Genomic DNA, 18,548 nt, shown 5'->3' with positions numbered 1-18,548 from the left:
ACTTACCGGCATTGGCAGCATTACTGCTGGGGACAATGCATGTGCTGTAGCCGGCAGGATCACAGCAAGCTGAGCAGTGGATGCCGATGTCATAGCCATCCCTGGACCTACTAATTACAGGCAGCACTAGCAGTGACATGACCTGCTGTGCTCAAGCAGCCGCCTGTTCCGCAATAAACCTAGTCATACCACACTGCTTAATATATGCAAAAAAGCATTTTCATTTTTTTTGCACTCAGTGTAGGTAAGAAAGTAAAACATGTCATCTTCCGCTTCATTAGGAATGACAACAGGAAAACGCAGACTTCAAAATAGCAGGGACATGTACAGGCTGACAACAGGGGTCACAGGCAGCAGCAGTGTTATAGATGAGAGACAGCAAGAGTAAAGAGGAGAAGAAACAACAAGAGGAGAGAGATAAAACGTAGCAAAGTAGAAGAAAAGGGGGAGAGCAAATCAGATACTAAGAGAAAGCAGCCATGATATGAAGAAGAGAGCATTGAGAAGAGAGAAGATGGAATGAATGGATGTGGAGTATAGGACATAGGAAAAAAGCAGACAAATGATAAAATGGAGTCACAGCTAATCACTGCTAGAGAGTGATAGTAAAGAGTGAAGATCGAGGGGAGAGAGAGCAGAGCATGGATAAAAGTGAAGAGAAAAAAGGGCAGGGCTAAAATGAATAGAGGGCAAATCAGAACTACAGGGTGTGACAAAGGTGATAGAAATTAATTAGAGAGGTGAGAGGATAGACTCTTAGAGCAAAGACTTAGGGGACAGACAACAGAACAAGGTTATAAGATTGAGACTGAGGCAGTGAAAGTATTGAAAGTGGGATTCACCGGAGGAAGACGTGAGCGGTGGCCTCCTTGGCAACATTTTCTGCACTTGCACTTCTTCTTTTTTTTTTTTTTTTTTTTTTTTTTTACAAATTAAGCACTGAGTAGATGGTACATAGAACATGGTCTGTCAGAAAGGTGCAGTGGGTTGGCACGATGGATCACCGGATTTACAGGAGCATAAGCTAATTTGCAATACAGTAGTTTGAAAATCAGATTTAGTAGAATAAACATAAATATTACTGTTCGAGGCATATGAGCTGCAGATTGTACACTTAGCAATAGATCGCCACCTGGTGTTGGGCTCGGATGATTGCAGGTTGTTGTCTTCTTGGAAGAAGTCTTTGTAGTCACGAGATAGGTGACTCCTCCCTTGGACAATACTGCGCATGGTCATCGACTCCATCCTCAGATTCGTTTTTTTCCGCCACTGGGTTCGGATGAAAGTTTTCCGCTCCGGCTAGAAAATACTTTTTCTGAATTTTCGAAGCGTGAAACTTTAGATAATCATTTTTCGACATCGAATAGACTTTTTGACATCACCAGCTACATTCCGGTGCGTCGACGCGGGCCGTTGGGCCTATCGGCGCCGTACGGCCTCCGCCTCATGGACAGAACTCCATTCAAGAGATGCCCGGTATGTCGAGCAAAATTCCCTCATAGCGACCATCACAAGGTTTGCAACCTCTGTCTCTCGCCAGAACACGATGAGTCGACCTACACAGCCTGTGCCTCCTTCCGATCGAAGAAGACCATTCGGGATCGGAGGGCCCGTCGACACGAGATGAGGATATCAGCGCCAGCACCAGAGGCCATCTTTGAGGAAGAAATCGTCGTAGAAGACGTCTCCGAGGAGGAAGATCCACTCGAAGACCTCTCCGAGGACGAGGCTCCACTCGTCTCCGAGGAAGACTCGCTTGATCTCCAGATTATATCAGGGGGAGAAGACTCAGACGACTCGATACCGTCTCGGCAGCCCGTGAGTACCACTGCCCCTGCACAACATACACTACCCAAGCCAAAGGCAGCGGTCAGCACTCCGCCCATGGGGCCCAGTCGAGACCGAAATTTACTCTCCGACGCCCCGCCTTCGGGCTCAGCTCCGAGAAAAAAGACTACGCCTTCCGGTGCCTCTGCGCCGAAAAAACCACATGTGCCAATTCCACCTCCTCCATTGGCACCGAAACATCCTTCAACACCGAAGGACTCTTCGACACCGAAGCCAAAACGTCCTTCGGTGCCCAAAGACCCTTCGGCACCCGAACCAAAAGACACATCAGTGCCGAAGCCAGGAACCGTACCGGACCCGAAAGCTTCGACTCTGAAACCCTCCGGTTCCAAAAATAAGGAAGGGAAGCTAGATTCCGACGCCGCAGGCCCAACAAAACCTGTCTCCACGCCAAAATCTCCAATATCGGTACCAAAGACTCCAAGGCCTGATACAAACAAGCCTAAACTTCCTTCGGCACCGAAGAAATTGCCACAGGACTCAATCACTCCGCCTAAGGCAAAGAATACTAAGCAACCCCTATCAGCACCGAAAAAATCGACGCCGAAGAAGATTATAGAAGAGGAAGAACTGTTTAGACCAGATCCTAGACAGGAAAAAGTCTATATTAATCCAAAAACAGGACATGTGGAAGCAATTCCTTATAAGAAAAGACCAGCAGAGACACCACTCCCACTTGTGGTTCCTGCCAAAAAGGATTGTGCAACTTCTCCAATGCACCCTTCGTCTCCTTCACCTTCTTCCTCTCCTATCCCTCCTCACATTGAACCTATAACTTCTCCTGTTAAATCTCCTGCATCATCACACCACACTGACGAGGAGTATGATTTAGGAGGGGGGGATGACGTACCAGAGACACATACATACCCTTTAGATGAGGATGTCAATCCAGAATATCCCAAGGATGACGATGCATATAATTTTCCACCAAACAATGTTATGTTATGTTATGTTATGTTATTTTTGATTTGTAGCGCGCTCAATCACCTACAGGCCTCAAAGCGCTCGGGAATCGATGGTAAACAACAACTTTGACAGTACAGAGGGCATCCACTGGCCTACGTGGCTCACAGGACTCTCCTGAACAACAGCGTTTTCAGCCCCTTTCTGAAACGTAGGAGGTTTCCTTCCTTTCGTAGTGGCTCAGGTAGTGTGTTCCATAAATGCGGAACCAGCACCGAAAAGGCTCTACCGCCCTTGGTGGCAAGTTTGTACCGAGGGCAGACTAATAGCTGAGAGTCTGAGGACCTAAGAGCTCTCTTTGGGCTATACATTACCAGGCGATCTTTGATGTAAGCAGGTGCCATGCCATAGATGGCTTTATGGGCGATGCACAGATTTTTAAATTCCACTCGCTCCTTAGTAGGGAGCCAGTGGAGGCTTTGTAGCAGGGGGGATGCTTTAGTGTGTCTTGGCTGTCTGAAGATAAGACGAGCGGCATCATTCATCACCACCTGTAGCCTATTTATCAAGGTTTTTGGTAGGCCAAGGTAGAGGGCATTTCCATAATCTATGCGCCAGACATCCCTGATCCTCAGTACTACCCAACAAAACCTTCCCCTCCAGAGGATAGTATTGGGTTTAATCATCTATTAAACAGAGCTGCCCTTTACCATGGAGTTTCAATGCACTACGATGCCATTGAGGAGGATTTCTTATTAGACACTTTTGAGCAGTCACAAAGGTCCACTCAAATATTACCCACGATCAAAGGAGTCATTAAACATGCTCCAGACATTTTTAAAGATCCAGTACGATGTAGGGTGCTAAATCCCAGAATAGAAAAAAAGTATAGACCAGCACCAGCTGATCCAGTCTACATTAAGGGACATCTGCCACTAGACTCTTTGGTAGTGTCAAATGCACGTAAAAGAGCCAATTCCCAAACTTCTGGTGACACACACCTGCCTGACAAAGAATCTAAAATTATTGATGCGTCAGGGAAACGGATTGCTGCGCAAGCAACAAACATTTGGCGCATAGCAAACACACAAGCCTTACTTTCACGCTATGACAGGGCTCACTACGACCAACTAGAAAAATTAATGGAACACCTACTAGATCAATACAAGGATCAGGCAGCAGAGCAATTACAAGAAATTAATATCTAATGCCTCAATTAAATGCGCACTAGATGTAGCTGACACAGCATCCAGAGCAGTTAATACTAGTGTTATTCTCAAACGTCATGCATGGTTACGCATTTCAGTTTTCAAACCAGAAGTACAGACTACCATCCTGAACCAGCCCTTCAATCAGAACCAGTTGTTAGGGCCGGAAGTAGACAACACACTAGAGAAGATGAAGAAAGACACGGACACTGCTAAGTCTATGGGTGCATTACAATCCACCCAAACTAGAAGTTCTTTTCGCCGCTCCTTTTATAGAGGAGGCTCCAAGCACACCGGCACAGATACCACATCATCTTTTAAGACACACACACAACCCTCCTCTAATAAAGGATACTTTAGAAGAGGATACAGAGGCAATAACAATAAGGGAAGAGGTAGAGGTAATAACAACAACCGCTCCTCTTCCACTCCCAAACAGTGACTTCCCTCTGCCTCCCCTACAGCATTCCACTCCTGTGGGGGGCAGACTATCACAGTTCCTACCTGTCTGGAACTCCATCACAACAGACAGGTGGGTAAGACAGATTATCCAACATGGCTACTGCCTAGAACTCACAGCAACCCCCCCAAACATACCACCCAGGCAGCGTCCAATGTCCGCAGAACACATAACTCTGCTTCAGCAGGAAGTTCTAGCACTTCTAGAAAAAGATGCTATTCAAGTAGTCCCTTTACAAGAACAAGAAACAGGAGTTTACTCCCTGTACTTCCTAATCCCCAAGAAGGACGGGACATTAAGACCAATTCTCGACCTCAGGCCCCTCAACCACTACATACAATCGGATCATTTTCACATGATCACTTTACAACAAGTACTCCCATTACTACAGCAGGGAGATTTTCTTTCGACACTAGACCTAAAGGACGCCTATTTCCATGTTCCTATACATCCTGCGCACAGGAAGTATCTAAGGTTTGTCATACAAGGACAACACTATCAGTTCAAAGTCCTTCCATTCGGGGTCACAACAGCACCACAAGTGTTTACAAAGTGCTTAGCAGTAGTAGCAGCACATCTCAGAAGACAACAGATACATGTCTTCCCTTACCTCGACGACTGGCTCATAAAAGCAAGATCGTTCAACCAGTGTGTACAACACACAAAACAAACAATTCAAACATTGCACGACTTAGGGTTTACAATAAACTACACCAAGTCGCACCTAGAGCCTTCGCATGCTCATCAATATCTAGGAGCTACCATAGACACATCGGCAGCTCTAGCGTATCCCAGTCAAGCCAGGATTCAAAGCATTCAGAACTTAGTCTCCCTTTTTCAATGCCAGCACTCTCTTCAAGCCAGAGTGTTTCATGAAACTAATAGGTATGATGGCGCCTTGCATCTTCATAGTTCCTCACGCAAGACTGCAAATGCGCCCACTACAAGAATTCCTAGCACAACAGTGGAATCAGGCTCAAGGTCAGCTCACAGACCTGGTGTTGGTAGACAGCCGTACATATCGCTCTCTGCAATGGTGGAACACCAAAAACGTAACAAAGGGGCGGCCGTTCCTAGACCCTGTTCCACAAATAGTGCTCATGACAGATGTATCCCTCACAGGATGGGGAGCCCATTTCTTGCATTATACCACATAAGGCCAATGGAACAATCAACAGAAACAGTTCCACATCAACCATTTTGAGTTGCTAGCAATTTTCCTAGCACTCAAAACTTTTCAAGTACAAGTACAAAACAAAGCTGTTCTAATCCGGACGGACAATATGACAGCGATGTATTATATACAAAAACAGGGGGGGGGGACACTCTCTGCAACTGTCCCAGCTTGCACAGAACATTTGGAGATGTGCCATCCCTCAAAACATACACCTGACAGTAGAACACCATCCAGGAATTCGCAATCAGATAGCAGATCGTTGAGTCGTCAGTCACAACAGATTCACGAATGGGAGCTGCACCCACAAGTTCTCCAACCATTCTTCCAAAAGTTGGGGTATCTACAGATAGATCTGTTTGCCACCCACGAAAATGCAAAATGCCCAACCTTCGCCGCCAGGTTTCCACACCCACGGTCGGAGGGAAATGCGATATGGATGAACTGGTCAGGCAGATTTGCGTACGCTTTTCCGCCACTCCCACTCATTCCACTAGTAGTACGCAAGCTCAGACAACAGTCTCTCAAACTAATACTAGTTGCCCCCACATGGGCACGTCAACCGTGGTTCACCACGCTACTAGATCTCTCACTGGTTCCACATCAGAAATTACGGCTCACGCCATCTCTGTTAACACAGAACCATGGAGAAATAAGGCACCCAGAACCAAACCAACTGAATTTGGCGATCTGGCTCCTGAGGTCTTAGAGTTTGGCTACTTAAACTTACCACCAGACTGTATGAACATAATTAAAGAAGCTAGAAGACCCACTACCAGAGCATGGTATGCTGCTAAGTGGAAAAGATTTGCAATATACTGTAACAACAATCACATTGATCCACTGGATGTTTCCATCCAAAATATTATTTGCTACCTTCTACACCTACAAAGGTCCAATTTGGCTTATTCTTCCATACACCTGCATCTAGCAGCAATTGAAGCCTATTTACAAAATAGACAGCATCTATCTCTCTTTAGAGTACCTGCAATAAAAGCATTTATGGAAGGATTAAAACGAATAATCCCACCTAGGTTACCACCTGCGCCAGTATGGAACCTAAACGTGGTCCTTACAAGACTTATGGGTCCCCCTTTTCAGCCTTTACATAAGTGTGAACTGCAATTCCTAACATGGAAAACTGCCTTCCTTGTTGCCATCACCTCTCTCAGAAGAATTAGTGAAATACAAGTATTCACAATAGAAGAACCATTTTTTCAAATACACCCTAAAAAAGTGGTTCTTAGACCCAATCCAAAATTCCTGCCAAAAGTTATTACTCCTTTTCATCTTAACCAATCAGTAGAGTTACCAGTGTTTTTTCAAAAAACTGACTCTGTTGCAGGAAGGGCTTTACACACCTTAGATGTTAGAAGAGCTCTATTATACTACACAGACGGGACTAAATCCTTCAGAAAGACAAAACAACTGTTTGTATCTTTCTCTCCCCCACACAAAGGCAATTTCATCTCTAAAGGAGGAATTGCCAGATGGATTGTAAAGTGTATTCAGATATGGTATAAAAAAGCTAAACGTACACTAACAGTTCCTCCTAAAGCGCACTCCACTCGCAAACTAGGAGCCTCTATGGCTTTCTTAGGAAACATACCACTAGAGGACATATGCAAGGCAGCAACATGGTCTACAATACACACCTTCACTAAACACTATTGTGTTGATGTGCAAGCCAAGCAGCAAGCTGCAGTAGGCCAAGCTATCCTTAAAATTCTATTTCAGTATGCTGCAACGGATACAAGCGACCACCGATAGGGGAGACACTGCAGCACAATCGTTGCTAAGTGTACAATCTGCAGCTCATATGCCTCGAACGGAATATGCTACTTACCAGTATGCATCTGTTCTTGGCATGTAGAGCTGCAGAGTTGTACACGCCCTCCAGCCTCCTCGGGACTTGTATCTGTTCCAGTACATATCTTACTTAGATGCACACGCATGGACATCCTTTCTCTTTACTTCTACTAACTCCATCATTTCCCATCATGGCAAAAAACAATCTGAGGATGGAGTCGATGACCATGCGCAGTATTTTCCAAGGGAGGAGTCACCGATCTCGTGACTAGAAAGACTTCTTCCAAGAAGACAACAACCTGCAATCATCCGAGCCCAACACCAGGTGGCGATCTATTGCTAAGTGTACAACTCTGCAGCTCTACATGCCAAGAACAGATGCATACTGGTAAGTAGCATATTCCTTAAACAGCTTATAAATGTCATTTGCAGAGCCTAAACATATGCGTTATGCAGCTGAACAGGGTGAATCAGATAGCAGGACATGGGCCATGGTAAAATCTGAACTCTTTAGTTTATTGGTTATTTAGAGTGAAATTCGATTACCTTATACAGTTCTGACAATTGGGGCCTTTAGCTCTGTTTGTAACCGATACTTCAAACTGCAGATTTCTGACCTTTAGAATATCTGCAGTTGCCATACTGGATCTGGAACATTTTCAGCATAGTCCCTGTGTGCCGGTAGGTGGCGTTGTGTTGCTCTTTGTTGACTACTCTCTGCCTCGGGAGTGACAGATGGAGGTGCATGTAGATGCCACCCCGACACGCATACATAATTTCCTCTCTTTACATGTCTTTATATGTGGATCCGAAACCAGCTCCTCTTTTTTCCATGTCAATTGACCTTCATTTTTCTCTCAAAAATATCTTGTGCAAGGTAACATGGCCTCTTCTAAAACTACAGGGTTTTATCCTTGTAGGGACTGACTCAAACAAAAGTCTCTGACAGATCTCCACAAGCTATGTCTCTGGGGTTTGGGCCACAACACCAAGTCGTATGCAGAGTGTGCCCCGATTTACTCAAGGCAATGCAGGAAATCTAAGCCAAGTTATACTTTGTCGATCACCACAGGAAGTAGTGTCTGGGCCATTCCTGTTCCAAGTCCGGGACATGGACCTGTTCCTTCTCTCAGGGCTGCTCCTTCAACAAATTGTGGTTGGGGGGTCCAAGTCTTCGGGTACGTCTAATTTCAAGGCAAAACACAAGAAGTCCAAGCTTTGCTCGTTCAAGCCTTGCTAGTCTCATTCTAAGAAGTCTCGCGGACGTTAAGGTGCCCTGTGGTCTCCCTCCTGATCATTTTAGGTATTTAGTTGTATTACTGCTTGAGTGTACCCTCTGCTCCATCTATGCCTGCTAAACCTGCCAGAGTTGTGGGTTGTTCTTTCGGTGTTAAAAGCCTTCCTACCGTCCCTTAATAGGAGGCTGGTTTAGGTCCTCACGGACAACACCATCAACATGTGGTATTGCAGCAAGCAAGTCTGAGTAGGGTCCTGTGTTCTGTGACTGGAGCTTTTGCTCTTTTGGACCTGGCTGAATTGTTGGTGCATTGCACTGATCTTACACCACCTAGTGTTATCTTTAAATGCCAGGGTAGACAAACTCAGCCAGTAGCACCTAGCTACAGGCAGAGGTGGCGCAGGTCATTTTCGAGCAAGCTGGAGAACCTTGGCTCGATTTCTTGGCCACCACCGAAAATCCAGTGTGTCAAACCTTCGGCACACTGGAGTTCACAAATAAGGCTTTTTCTGGGGTATGCATTCTGCCTAGAGTGGAGCACGGGACTCCATTCTACCTTCCAGCGGCTACCTCTCCTATCCTGGATTCTGAATAAGACCAGGAACGACCAGACCCTAGTCATCCTAGTGGCTGCAGACTGGGCTAGCAGAGGGTGAAACCCTGAACTTCTGGGCATGATCATCTGTCCTCTGAGCAGCGTGCTGCTTAGGGAGGTTTTTCTGTCACAGCATCGGGGCAGAGTGCTGTGCCAGGCCTCTGCAATAGACATCTTCATGTGTGGAGATTGAGTAACAGCAGTTGACTGCATTCAATCTACCTACCAAAGTGGTGCCTGGTGGCCAGGCATCATTCTACCAAACCTGCTTAAGTCTGGCGCAGGGGCAAGTATGTGGCTCGCTCTGGCACCTGCAGCATGGACCTGTAGCAGGCTAAACTTTCAGATGTTACTGTTGTCTTGTCTTTGGCCAAGCAAGATCTTGCATTGGGAACTGTTAAAGGTTATCTGTTGGCCTATTCCGCCTTTTCGCTCTTACCGGATAAATCGTGTTTATTCAGCCTACTCATTGAGATACCTTTTTTTTTTTTTCAAAGGTTTGGTCAACATGTTTTCTCCTAAATCTTTCGTAATGCCAGAGTGGGACCCTAATTTGGTCCTTACTTTCATTATCTTTACCCCATTTGAGCAATTGTACAGCAGCTGCATACGTCCATTGACATACGTCCATTGACAATGAAGATGGTCTTCCTTACCATAATCACTTTTTAGCTTGTCACAAGAGTGAGCTTCAAGCCTTATCAATCTGGCTGCCCTACATGACCTTCCTTCTGGACAACCTGGTGATAAAGGACTTAAGTGGCCTTTCTACCAAAAGTTGTGACTCCCTTTCATGAGGGGACACCTTTTATCGTACCTTGCTGCCTGACGGAGGAGCGTGTTGCACCAGCTGCCCAGCAGACCTGCTTTCACCCCTACGACTCGCCGGACCCGCTTCGCGGGTCCCGCAGCGCGTCGTCGCTTGCCTAAGGACTGCCCAGAGGAGCTAAGGAGGAACGCGGGGGTAGGTAAGAGAACCAGCGGGGCTGCGAGCTAAGCAGGGGACTCCAGCGACCAGGAGCCCCTGCGCGCCCAACTAGCAACACCTGGGCTGCTCTCCCCGCTGGCCACGCCCCCCGCCAACGGAGCCAAAAGCTGTTGCTGCCCCTGTGCTTGTGGGACACCTTTTATCGTACCTTGCTGCCTGACGGAGGAGCGTGTTGCACCAGCTGCCCAGCGGACCTGCTTTCACCCCTACGACTCGCCGGACCCGCTTCGCGGGTCCCGCAGCGCGTCGTCGCTTGCCTAAGGACTGCCCAGAGGAGCTAAGGAGGAACGCGGGGGTAGGTAAGAGAACCAGCGGGGCTGCGAGCTAAGCAGGGGACTCCAGCGACCAGGAGCCCCTGCGCGCCCAACTAGCAACACCTGGGCTGCTCTCCCCGCTGGCCACGCCCCCCCCCGCCTATCACATAGCTGCAGCCTCTTAAGGAGTGCAGGATCACCGCTTCGCGGGAGCGAGCGGGAGCGACCGGGAGAAGCCCGGGACAAGGGCAGGACCGTTTTAGGCCGTTCTAGGCCTGAGAGGCCTGGGCTGGGCCACGTTATTTGGCCCCACGATTAGCCATTGCACGTGAGTCTGTCACCTTTATTCTACGACAAGCCCCACATTGCCCATCATGTGCTCACGAACCACACGAAGCAAAACCGCAAGGGGCCTTGGTGGATCTAGTGGGACTTTGGATGACTTTTTATTTAAGACTAACAAGGCGATTGATCACGAAATTAACAAAATGCAACATAGAGTCTCTCTGGAACTTGATGCTGCCCGTAAATTATCTCTTAATATTGCTTCCTCGAAAAAATCGTCACTTGGGAACCTTGCCCTAGCACTTACCCCTGAGAGGCCAACAGGCCCTCGCCCCTTGCTAATTACAGCTGACATACATCATTGCCCCTCTCAGCCTTTAAGTGACCTGGTTGGGGAACCTCCATCTGACCCAGCGGAGGAGGCAGTGCCAGTTAAACCTGTAGCCAGCACAAGCTCAAAGGCGAGGAGCAAATCACCTAGGGTTGCAACAAGGGCCAACACCATTGCGAATAAAAGGGCGCTACGGCAAAAAAAGAGCTTGGCCAGAACCGCCTTTGCTCGTAAGAAGGCAAAAATTGCGAGAGCCAAGTTCTTTAATTGCCGACGCCCTTTGTCTCCCTCAGCACATGGTGAATTAAACGATAACACCCACACTGATAGCCTTGCTTGTGCCACCAACCATGCTCCGGATGGAGCTTCGAATGTCACTAAGGTGGCAGCATCCCCTGGCTTGTGCGTAGAGGGGTCAAGGGAGGGAAGTTTGGGTGGGGCGCAGAGGGACAATGGGGATGACGAGGTATTTATACGCACTGTTTGGGCCACTCTTAAGAAATTACTCACCCCCTTGGAACTCAAACTTACCAGAATAGAAAACCATCTACTTGAGATGGACAAGACATTAGTAACACTGGCGAGCCTCAGCCTCAAGCAAATGGAGGCTAGACTCTCACAGGGGGGGGGCTCACCATCACAATGTCTAGAAGTAGATACATCGGCTGTTCATATTGAACGACCCAAACCTGTACCCAAACCACGAACTTTAATAGGGAATGGCATCCCCATCATCCCAATTGTAAAAGCAGGCCCCACCAATGTGCCCCCTGTACCGCCCAAATCCAAGCCCAGTGCGCCTCGAGCAGGGGCTAATTCACATACTGCAGGACCAAAACCCAAACCTCCAGCAGATCGGCAAAGTATTCAGTCAGCCCCCAATGCTCAGCCACCCCTTGAACCTAGTAGACCAAACTTCCGTGGGGGTTACATAGATTTACCTCCGGAAGCTAGTCCATATGTTGCTGTCTTAGCCGGTGTACCGACCCTTGACCCATTAACAAAAGAGGATCATTGGTCCCTCAAAAACAAGGTCATACACTGGCTAAATACAAATACAAATAGACAACTCCCTAGCCATCTAAGAAGCCGGGTTCTAATGGTCCGTAGAGTACCGTGGATTGGACCGAGCCATAAATCCATCTTGGGCGATTGTATAGTGGTGACATTTGCTGATCCTAATACTGCACACCATCTCTGTTCATGGTCCCCTTGTATAAATGACCAGTCAGTTGTTATTAGACCCCTCACCTTCTTTTATCCCCCTAGAATCTTGGATAGGACAGGGGGGACTTGGTCAACAATCCAAAAGTCCAGAAATAGGGGTTATAGGTATGCGGGACCAAATCAGAACAGTTGGTGGCAGGAAGTTCCCACGTCTAACATGTTTGGCTGCCTGGAGGAGGTTGACTGACTCGGGGGGGCAAATATTAAAGGGGAGCTGACAATCTCTAGCATGAACTCCACAAGAGCCGATAGTACAGGCTGCCAAACGTCGCCTCTACCCAAACTAACATGTGTTCCCACTGACCACTACTCTTACCAAGCAGATATAGAAACCCCGGCCCACCTTGTTTCCCCTAGTACTGATAGCCCAGATAGTCAACTTAAAATTATATCCTGGAACATTGCGGGTCTTAAGGGTCGCTTGGACAATGATGACTGGGTCGATTATATTTCCTCCCACGATGTCATTTTTTTCCAAGAAACTTGGTCAGTAGCCCCACTCTATAGACTAGGCTATCTTAACTTCTATAAACCGGCTACCCAGGGCATGAAGGGCAGGGCGTCGGGTGGCCTTTGCATTTGGATAAAAATTAGCTTGGGTTTTAATATTAGAGAAATAGCAGGGACAAATCCTGACATGCTTTGCATCTCCTTAAGAAAGGCAAACTGCAAAGAAATACTCCTCATTAATATTTACGCTAGAGGCTGCCAGGGTGGCAAGAAGCAACCGATACTTAATGACCTGGAAGCCCTCTTGAATGAACACAAAAGGGACCAACTCACCATAGTGGCAGGGGACTTGAATTGCTCATTTGAGCCTATCATGAACCTTGCCGAAGATGTTGGCTTAGACGAGGACTCTGCATGGAACATCCCCCCGTTAACAATTACTAAGGCTATCAGGGGAACGGAGGCTGCTTTCCATTGGCTTGGGCTGTGTCTGGAATGGGGACTCCGAGCCATTAATGGTCGCAGCCCATCTGATAAGGAGGGGAAGCCAACATTCGATAATGGGTCTTGCGCAAGTCGCATTGATTACATACTTATTAACATCGAATCTTGGGCATCCATGGCTGACATGATTATAGATAGCAGGCCGGAGAGTGATCACAACCCCCTCTCTTTGGCACTTAGGGTCCCAGGGATAGCGCCACCGCAGGAAGAATCAGACTGTATCACATCTGACCTTGTCTTATGTGCTAACAGAAGACGGGTCAAATGGTCCATGGTGATGGCTGACCCTGAGCTTGTCAACCAGATAGAAGAATTGGCTCTTAACACCAAAGAAAGGATGTTGTTACCTCCACCCAGCGACCTGCCCACGACTAATAATGTTGACCTTCACGAGGCATGCTTTGAGGCAATTAAAGATCTCCTTACCAGACCATGTCGGAAACTGAAGGCTAAGCAAAGCAGGGGCTGGTATAATAAAAACTGCAGGGAAGCCCACAGTACACTTATTGCTGCAGTTAAATCCAGGAACTCCCCTGCCATTAGAACAGCGAGACAGATCTATAAGCGTACCATTTGGGAAGCAAAAAGGGATTGGGAAGACTCATATTGGCATGACCTTCATGCATGTGAGTCTTCCAACCAAATCAGATTCTGGGAGATAGTCAGGCGAGGCAGGGGTTCGGATACATCATCCCCTGAAAATTATGTTTCTGCGGTAGAATGGGTGAAATTCTTTTCTGCTCAATTTGCCATCCAGAACGTTCCCCAGTCGGCTGAGGTGCACTCACCAGGAACCCAACCAATACCATACGAGAATAGACTTGTTTTTAGCTGTTCTGACACCAAACATGCCTTAGGCTCCATTCAGTCCGGGAAAGCCCCAGGGATCGACGCTGTACCAGCGGACCTTTTCAAATTAAACTTAGATTTGTGGGTCCCCTATATCACTATCTTAGCTAATTCGATAGCAGCCGGGGAAAAAATACCGCAGTCTTGGAAAGGGGCTGAAATAATACCGTTTTTTAAAAAGGGGGATCGATCCTTACCAAAAAATTACCGTCCAATCAGCCTGATCGACACAATCCAAAAAGTGATAGCACGAATGGCCCTAGCTAGAATACAGGGGTGGATTGAGCAAAACAACATACTCTCCCCCCTGCAGGCAGGGTTTAGGTCAGGCACCAGTACACTAGACCAGGTGTTTCGGCTAACCATGCTATATTGGAAGGTGGTCTTTTTGGGCGGGGGGGTCATATATGCGGCCTTTGTCGACCTTCGGTCGGCTTTTGATATGGTTCCCAGGGCTAAACTTTGGGATGCCCTAAAAAACATGGATTTTCCCCTAGACCTTTTAGACCTGGTGAAACGCCTTCATGAGGAAAACTTCGCGCGTGTAAGATGGGGCAACCAGGGTCAGGTGACCGCTAGCTTCCCTGTAGAACGAGGAGTCCGGCAGGGCTGCGTGCTAGCCCCTACATTGTTTCTGCTGTTTATCAACCGGGTGGTTGCTTTTTTCAACGGAATCCACACCGACGCACCCACCCTGGGAAACACAAAATATCCTCTGCTAATATTCGCTGACGACACCCTGCTCCTTTCAAGGACCCGTAGTGGCCTGCAGGCGGCCTTAAACCGATTTTCTGAGTTCTGCACACAAAATGACCTCCAAATTAATACAGACAAAACTAAATTTATGATTTTTAACAAAAACAAGCCCATCACCAGCTCATTCTCTCTAGAGGGCGTCCCGATAGAACAAGTCAAAGTGATGTCCTATTTGGGCGTAACCTTAGACCATCAACTCTCTTGGAAACCCCAGCTGGAGGTGATGGCCCTTAGGTTTATTCGCCTTTCTGGATGCCTGATAAAGGAACAGAAAAAATCACTAACTAAACGTATTACACCTGTTTTAAAAATATACGATGCGAAAGTGAATACAGCTACTCTGTATGGCGCGGACATTTGGGGGTACATAGGTCTGTCTGCCCTCACGAATGCTCAGAACAAGTTTCTTAGGATGTTAGTGGGTCTCCCCCAATCTTCCCCCATTACCCCCCTGCTTTTAGATTTAGGATGTAAACCGCTGGGAGAGATGGCCCAGTATCGCCTTGTCGCTCTTTGGCGTCGCCTTTGGACGACCGAAGAACTTAGCTTATTTACTAAAGAACTTGGTGAAGTCAGAGCATTGTGGGGTGCTCAGAAAATCCCTTGGTTTAGAGAGGTAAAGCGTATACTGTATCTGATGGGCCTCCCAGAGCTATGGCTACACCCCGAAAGCTCAAACTTCCCATCAAAAGCTGAATTCAAGGAGCTTTTCTGGGCCGCTAAAAAATCCGCTCTGGTCTCCCTCTCAGCTGCCAACAACTTAACTGGTCAGTTTCTCATGCACAAATTATCCCCTTTTCTGGAACCATACTGGGACCTGATCTGTAAGACGCTTGATCGTAAGCTATATCATCAGTTCCGAGTGGGAACCTTACCGATCAAGTCATTTACTGCTAAGTGGGCATTGAATTCTAGCGATAAATGCCCCTTTTGTCCTGATCACACAGAAAGTCTGGGCCATGTGTTTTTTGCATGTCCTGTATATCGACAGCCCAGACTTAAATGGTTGAGACCAATTTGTAAATCTTTAAATTGTGGGGGTAGCCACACAGCCCTTCTCAAATTAAGAGACCTACGCACTGCTAAATCTGTGATTTGTGTAGCAAAATTCTTGGGTTGGATGTGGCTTATCCGAGGAAAGAATCTGTAAACTGTTTTTTTAATCTTAACGTTACACATCAATTTTAATGTAATGGGGGTTTTTTTGTACAATGTTGTTTACTGGAAATGTTTTTATCTGTGTCTTTTATGAATTTTTTTATTCGAAATAAAGACTTATTGACTGACTCCCTTTCATGTCTGACAATCCATCACTCGTCTGACTTTCTTTGCCCCGCCTCATCCATTGAAAGAGGAGGAGAGACTTAAACTCTTGGGCCCCCAAAGAGTGCTCGTTTTTTTACATTGATCATATCAGAGTATCGGGTGGACAATCAAATCTTTGTGGGGTTTTCTGGGGCAAAAGGCAGACGAGGACCTTTTCCAAGTGGATAGTCCTCTTCATAAATATTTTCTATGCATTATTAAAAAAGCAGCCTCCTAAAGGATTAAGGATAGAATGTCCACCAGAACGAGCATGCCTGATAAACCGAACATCCACACCTAAGATTCAATGCACAGACTAGTGACCAAGAAAAGGATACATTCCTCATTCGCAGCCCATCCTGGTATTTGCTCTAGGGCGCTTGAAAGACCGTTCGTTAAGTTAGTCTTGCCATTGATAGATCAATTGGTCCTGCCACTATCTGGTGGAAAGAAGAGGCAGCATTGCATATGAAGGCCAACTCAATCTTCTTTATAAGGTCTGGTTAGACTCTATCCAAGAATGGCTTTTTCATGTCCGAGGCATGCTCTTATGCAATACCACTCCTGCCAAGGCACCAAAAGCGTGATTTGCCATACAACAAACATGTTTACACTTTATTGTAATCTGTTTCCATTAGCTGGAGAGATAATGGGGCACGTCACGCATGCCGGTATTTAAGCTCTTATTTATTTATTTCAAAATGGTTTGCATGAATGTGTTAATAATAATTATTATAGGCTTCATTCCAAAAAAGTGATTGAATGGTGGAAAACATCTTCTGTTATCTCTTTTATACATTTTCTCTATTATGGAGTCATTTTATTGTATTCTAGGGCTTTACAAGACCTAAGCCAACAACCCTAAATCAGAGATCGTGCCTTCGAACAGGGACTAATTTGAGGGTAAAAAGTGACTGCACACTGATACATTCTATTCTTGTGGAATGGTCTTTAGTCAGTAAAAACAAGTACTGAAGAGAATTCATCTGTGCACTTGCATAAAGTCTTAGTTCAGAGATGTGTCTAAAGTTATGTTATTTAGGCTATCCCTTAAAAAGATTATTTCAATCCACCCAGTTTGTTGCACTTGATGTCTTTGCCGTCTGCTTTATACTTGCCGTAGCTCCCACCATAGAAATATTCCTGGTGGCAACGATCTCTCCAGTTATGGAAGAGTCTTAACGACACCCTAGTTATTCATAGACCCATCCATTTTTAATGTTGAGTTGGGTGATCTAATGTAACTACTCAACACCTTGCTTGTGTTTTTAATGAAAAAAAATGGTACTTGTGATGGCACTCTAAATAAGTAGATTTTGTGACAACTAGCTCAGACCCTCAGCAGATTGGTTGTGCTGTACACATTATAAGAGCTTGATTCTATAAGGAGGACTAGGAGAGTAAGCACCAAGCACGCAGAGCACAAATAACATAGGAAAAAATAGATAATTAACAGGCTGTGTGCAGCAGATGAACCTTTTCACATTGAGGTTTTCCTAAAAATATTTTTCATTCGTCTTAGTTTTTCCATCCTTTGACCCCAATGAGGATTACAATGGATTACAACTCCTACGGAAAGTCAACGGGAGAAGCTATGGTGCAGTTTGCAACGCAGGAGGATGCTGTTTCCGGAATGGTCAAAAACAGGTCACTCATTCGTAAGTAGCTATACTGTTCCCAACTGAAAATGAGTGTGATTTCACATGTTTATCATGTGGCTCTTTTAAAATTGATTTGGATCACATGGTAGCAAAATTGTTACATTTTGGAGTGAACAAAGTGGTACATTCCAATAATATTTCCCCACACAAAAGAGCCTTGTCTATCCTAGTTGTGTATCAAAAACTAGTAAGATGAGAGTGGTGTAATTAGCATGTTAACAGCTGGCTTATGTAGATATGTGAATTTGCCTGCATGGTCGATGTGGTCGTTATTGTCACTTGTCATCTTAGTTGCCTCCCAGCTTCTATCTGAAGCCCGATAACGGACCTTCAGCCACTGGGGTCGAAAATGTATTTTTTTTTATGTTACCATTTTACTGAGTAGTCAACAACAAACAGCTCAGCAATACGTTGTGAGCAGTGATAAGGTACATGCCGGTGCTAATAAGTCTCAATAATCACGACATTTACTAACCACAAAAACACAATAGCTCCATGTCACGGCACATTTGTAAACCAGGTGGGGAAAACATCTCGCTGACAGTCTTGTTTTCGTGAAGTACAGCAATTCTGTCCTGGACCATCCTGCTCTTTCAATCTTCATATAGAGGCAGTTAGGACCATTCTGTTTTTTGGGGGGGCTGGTGAGCGTACGTTTCCACCTCCACGACCTTCCCCAGCATTGGCCTGCGTCCCTGCCCTCA

The 18,548-nt window shown here is 46.2% G+C and overlaps 1 protein-coding gene across 1 annotated transcript in view; it reads left to right on the top strand.

The window, feature by feature from the left end:
- The window catches only part of GRSF1 (G-rich RNA sequence binding factor 1), a 324,061-nt gene that overhangs the window by 252,060 nt on the left and 53,453 nt on the right, over positions 1-18,548 (top strand). The window contains exon 8 of the mRNA XM_078676404.1: positions 17,706-17,841. Within this exon, the coding sequence (XP_078532530.1) occupies positions 17,706-17,841 (136 nt within the window). The remainder of the gene's footprint in view (positions 1-17,705; positions 17,842-18,548) is intronic.

The sequence above is a fragment of the Lissotriton helveticus genome, chromosome 2_1 (assembly GCF_964261635.1).
Source record: "Lissotriton helveticus chromosome 2_1, aLisHel1.1, whole genome shotgun sequence".
Taxonomy (NCBI): Eukaryota; Metazoa; Chordata; class Amphibia; order Caudata; family Salamandridae; genus Lissotriton; species Lissotriton helveticus.
This window is presented reverse-complemented; position numbering and strand designations above follow the sequence as displayed.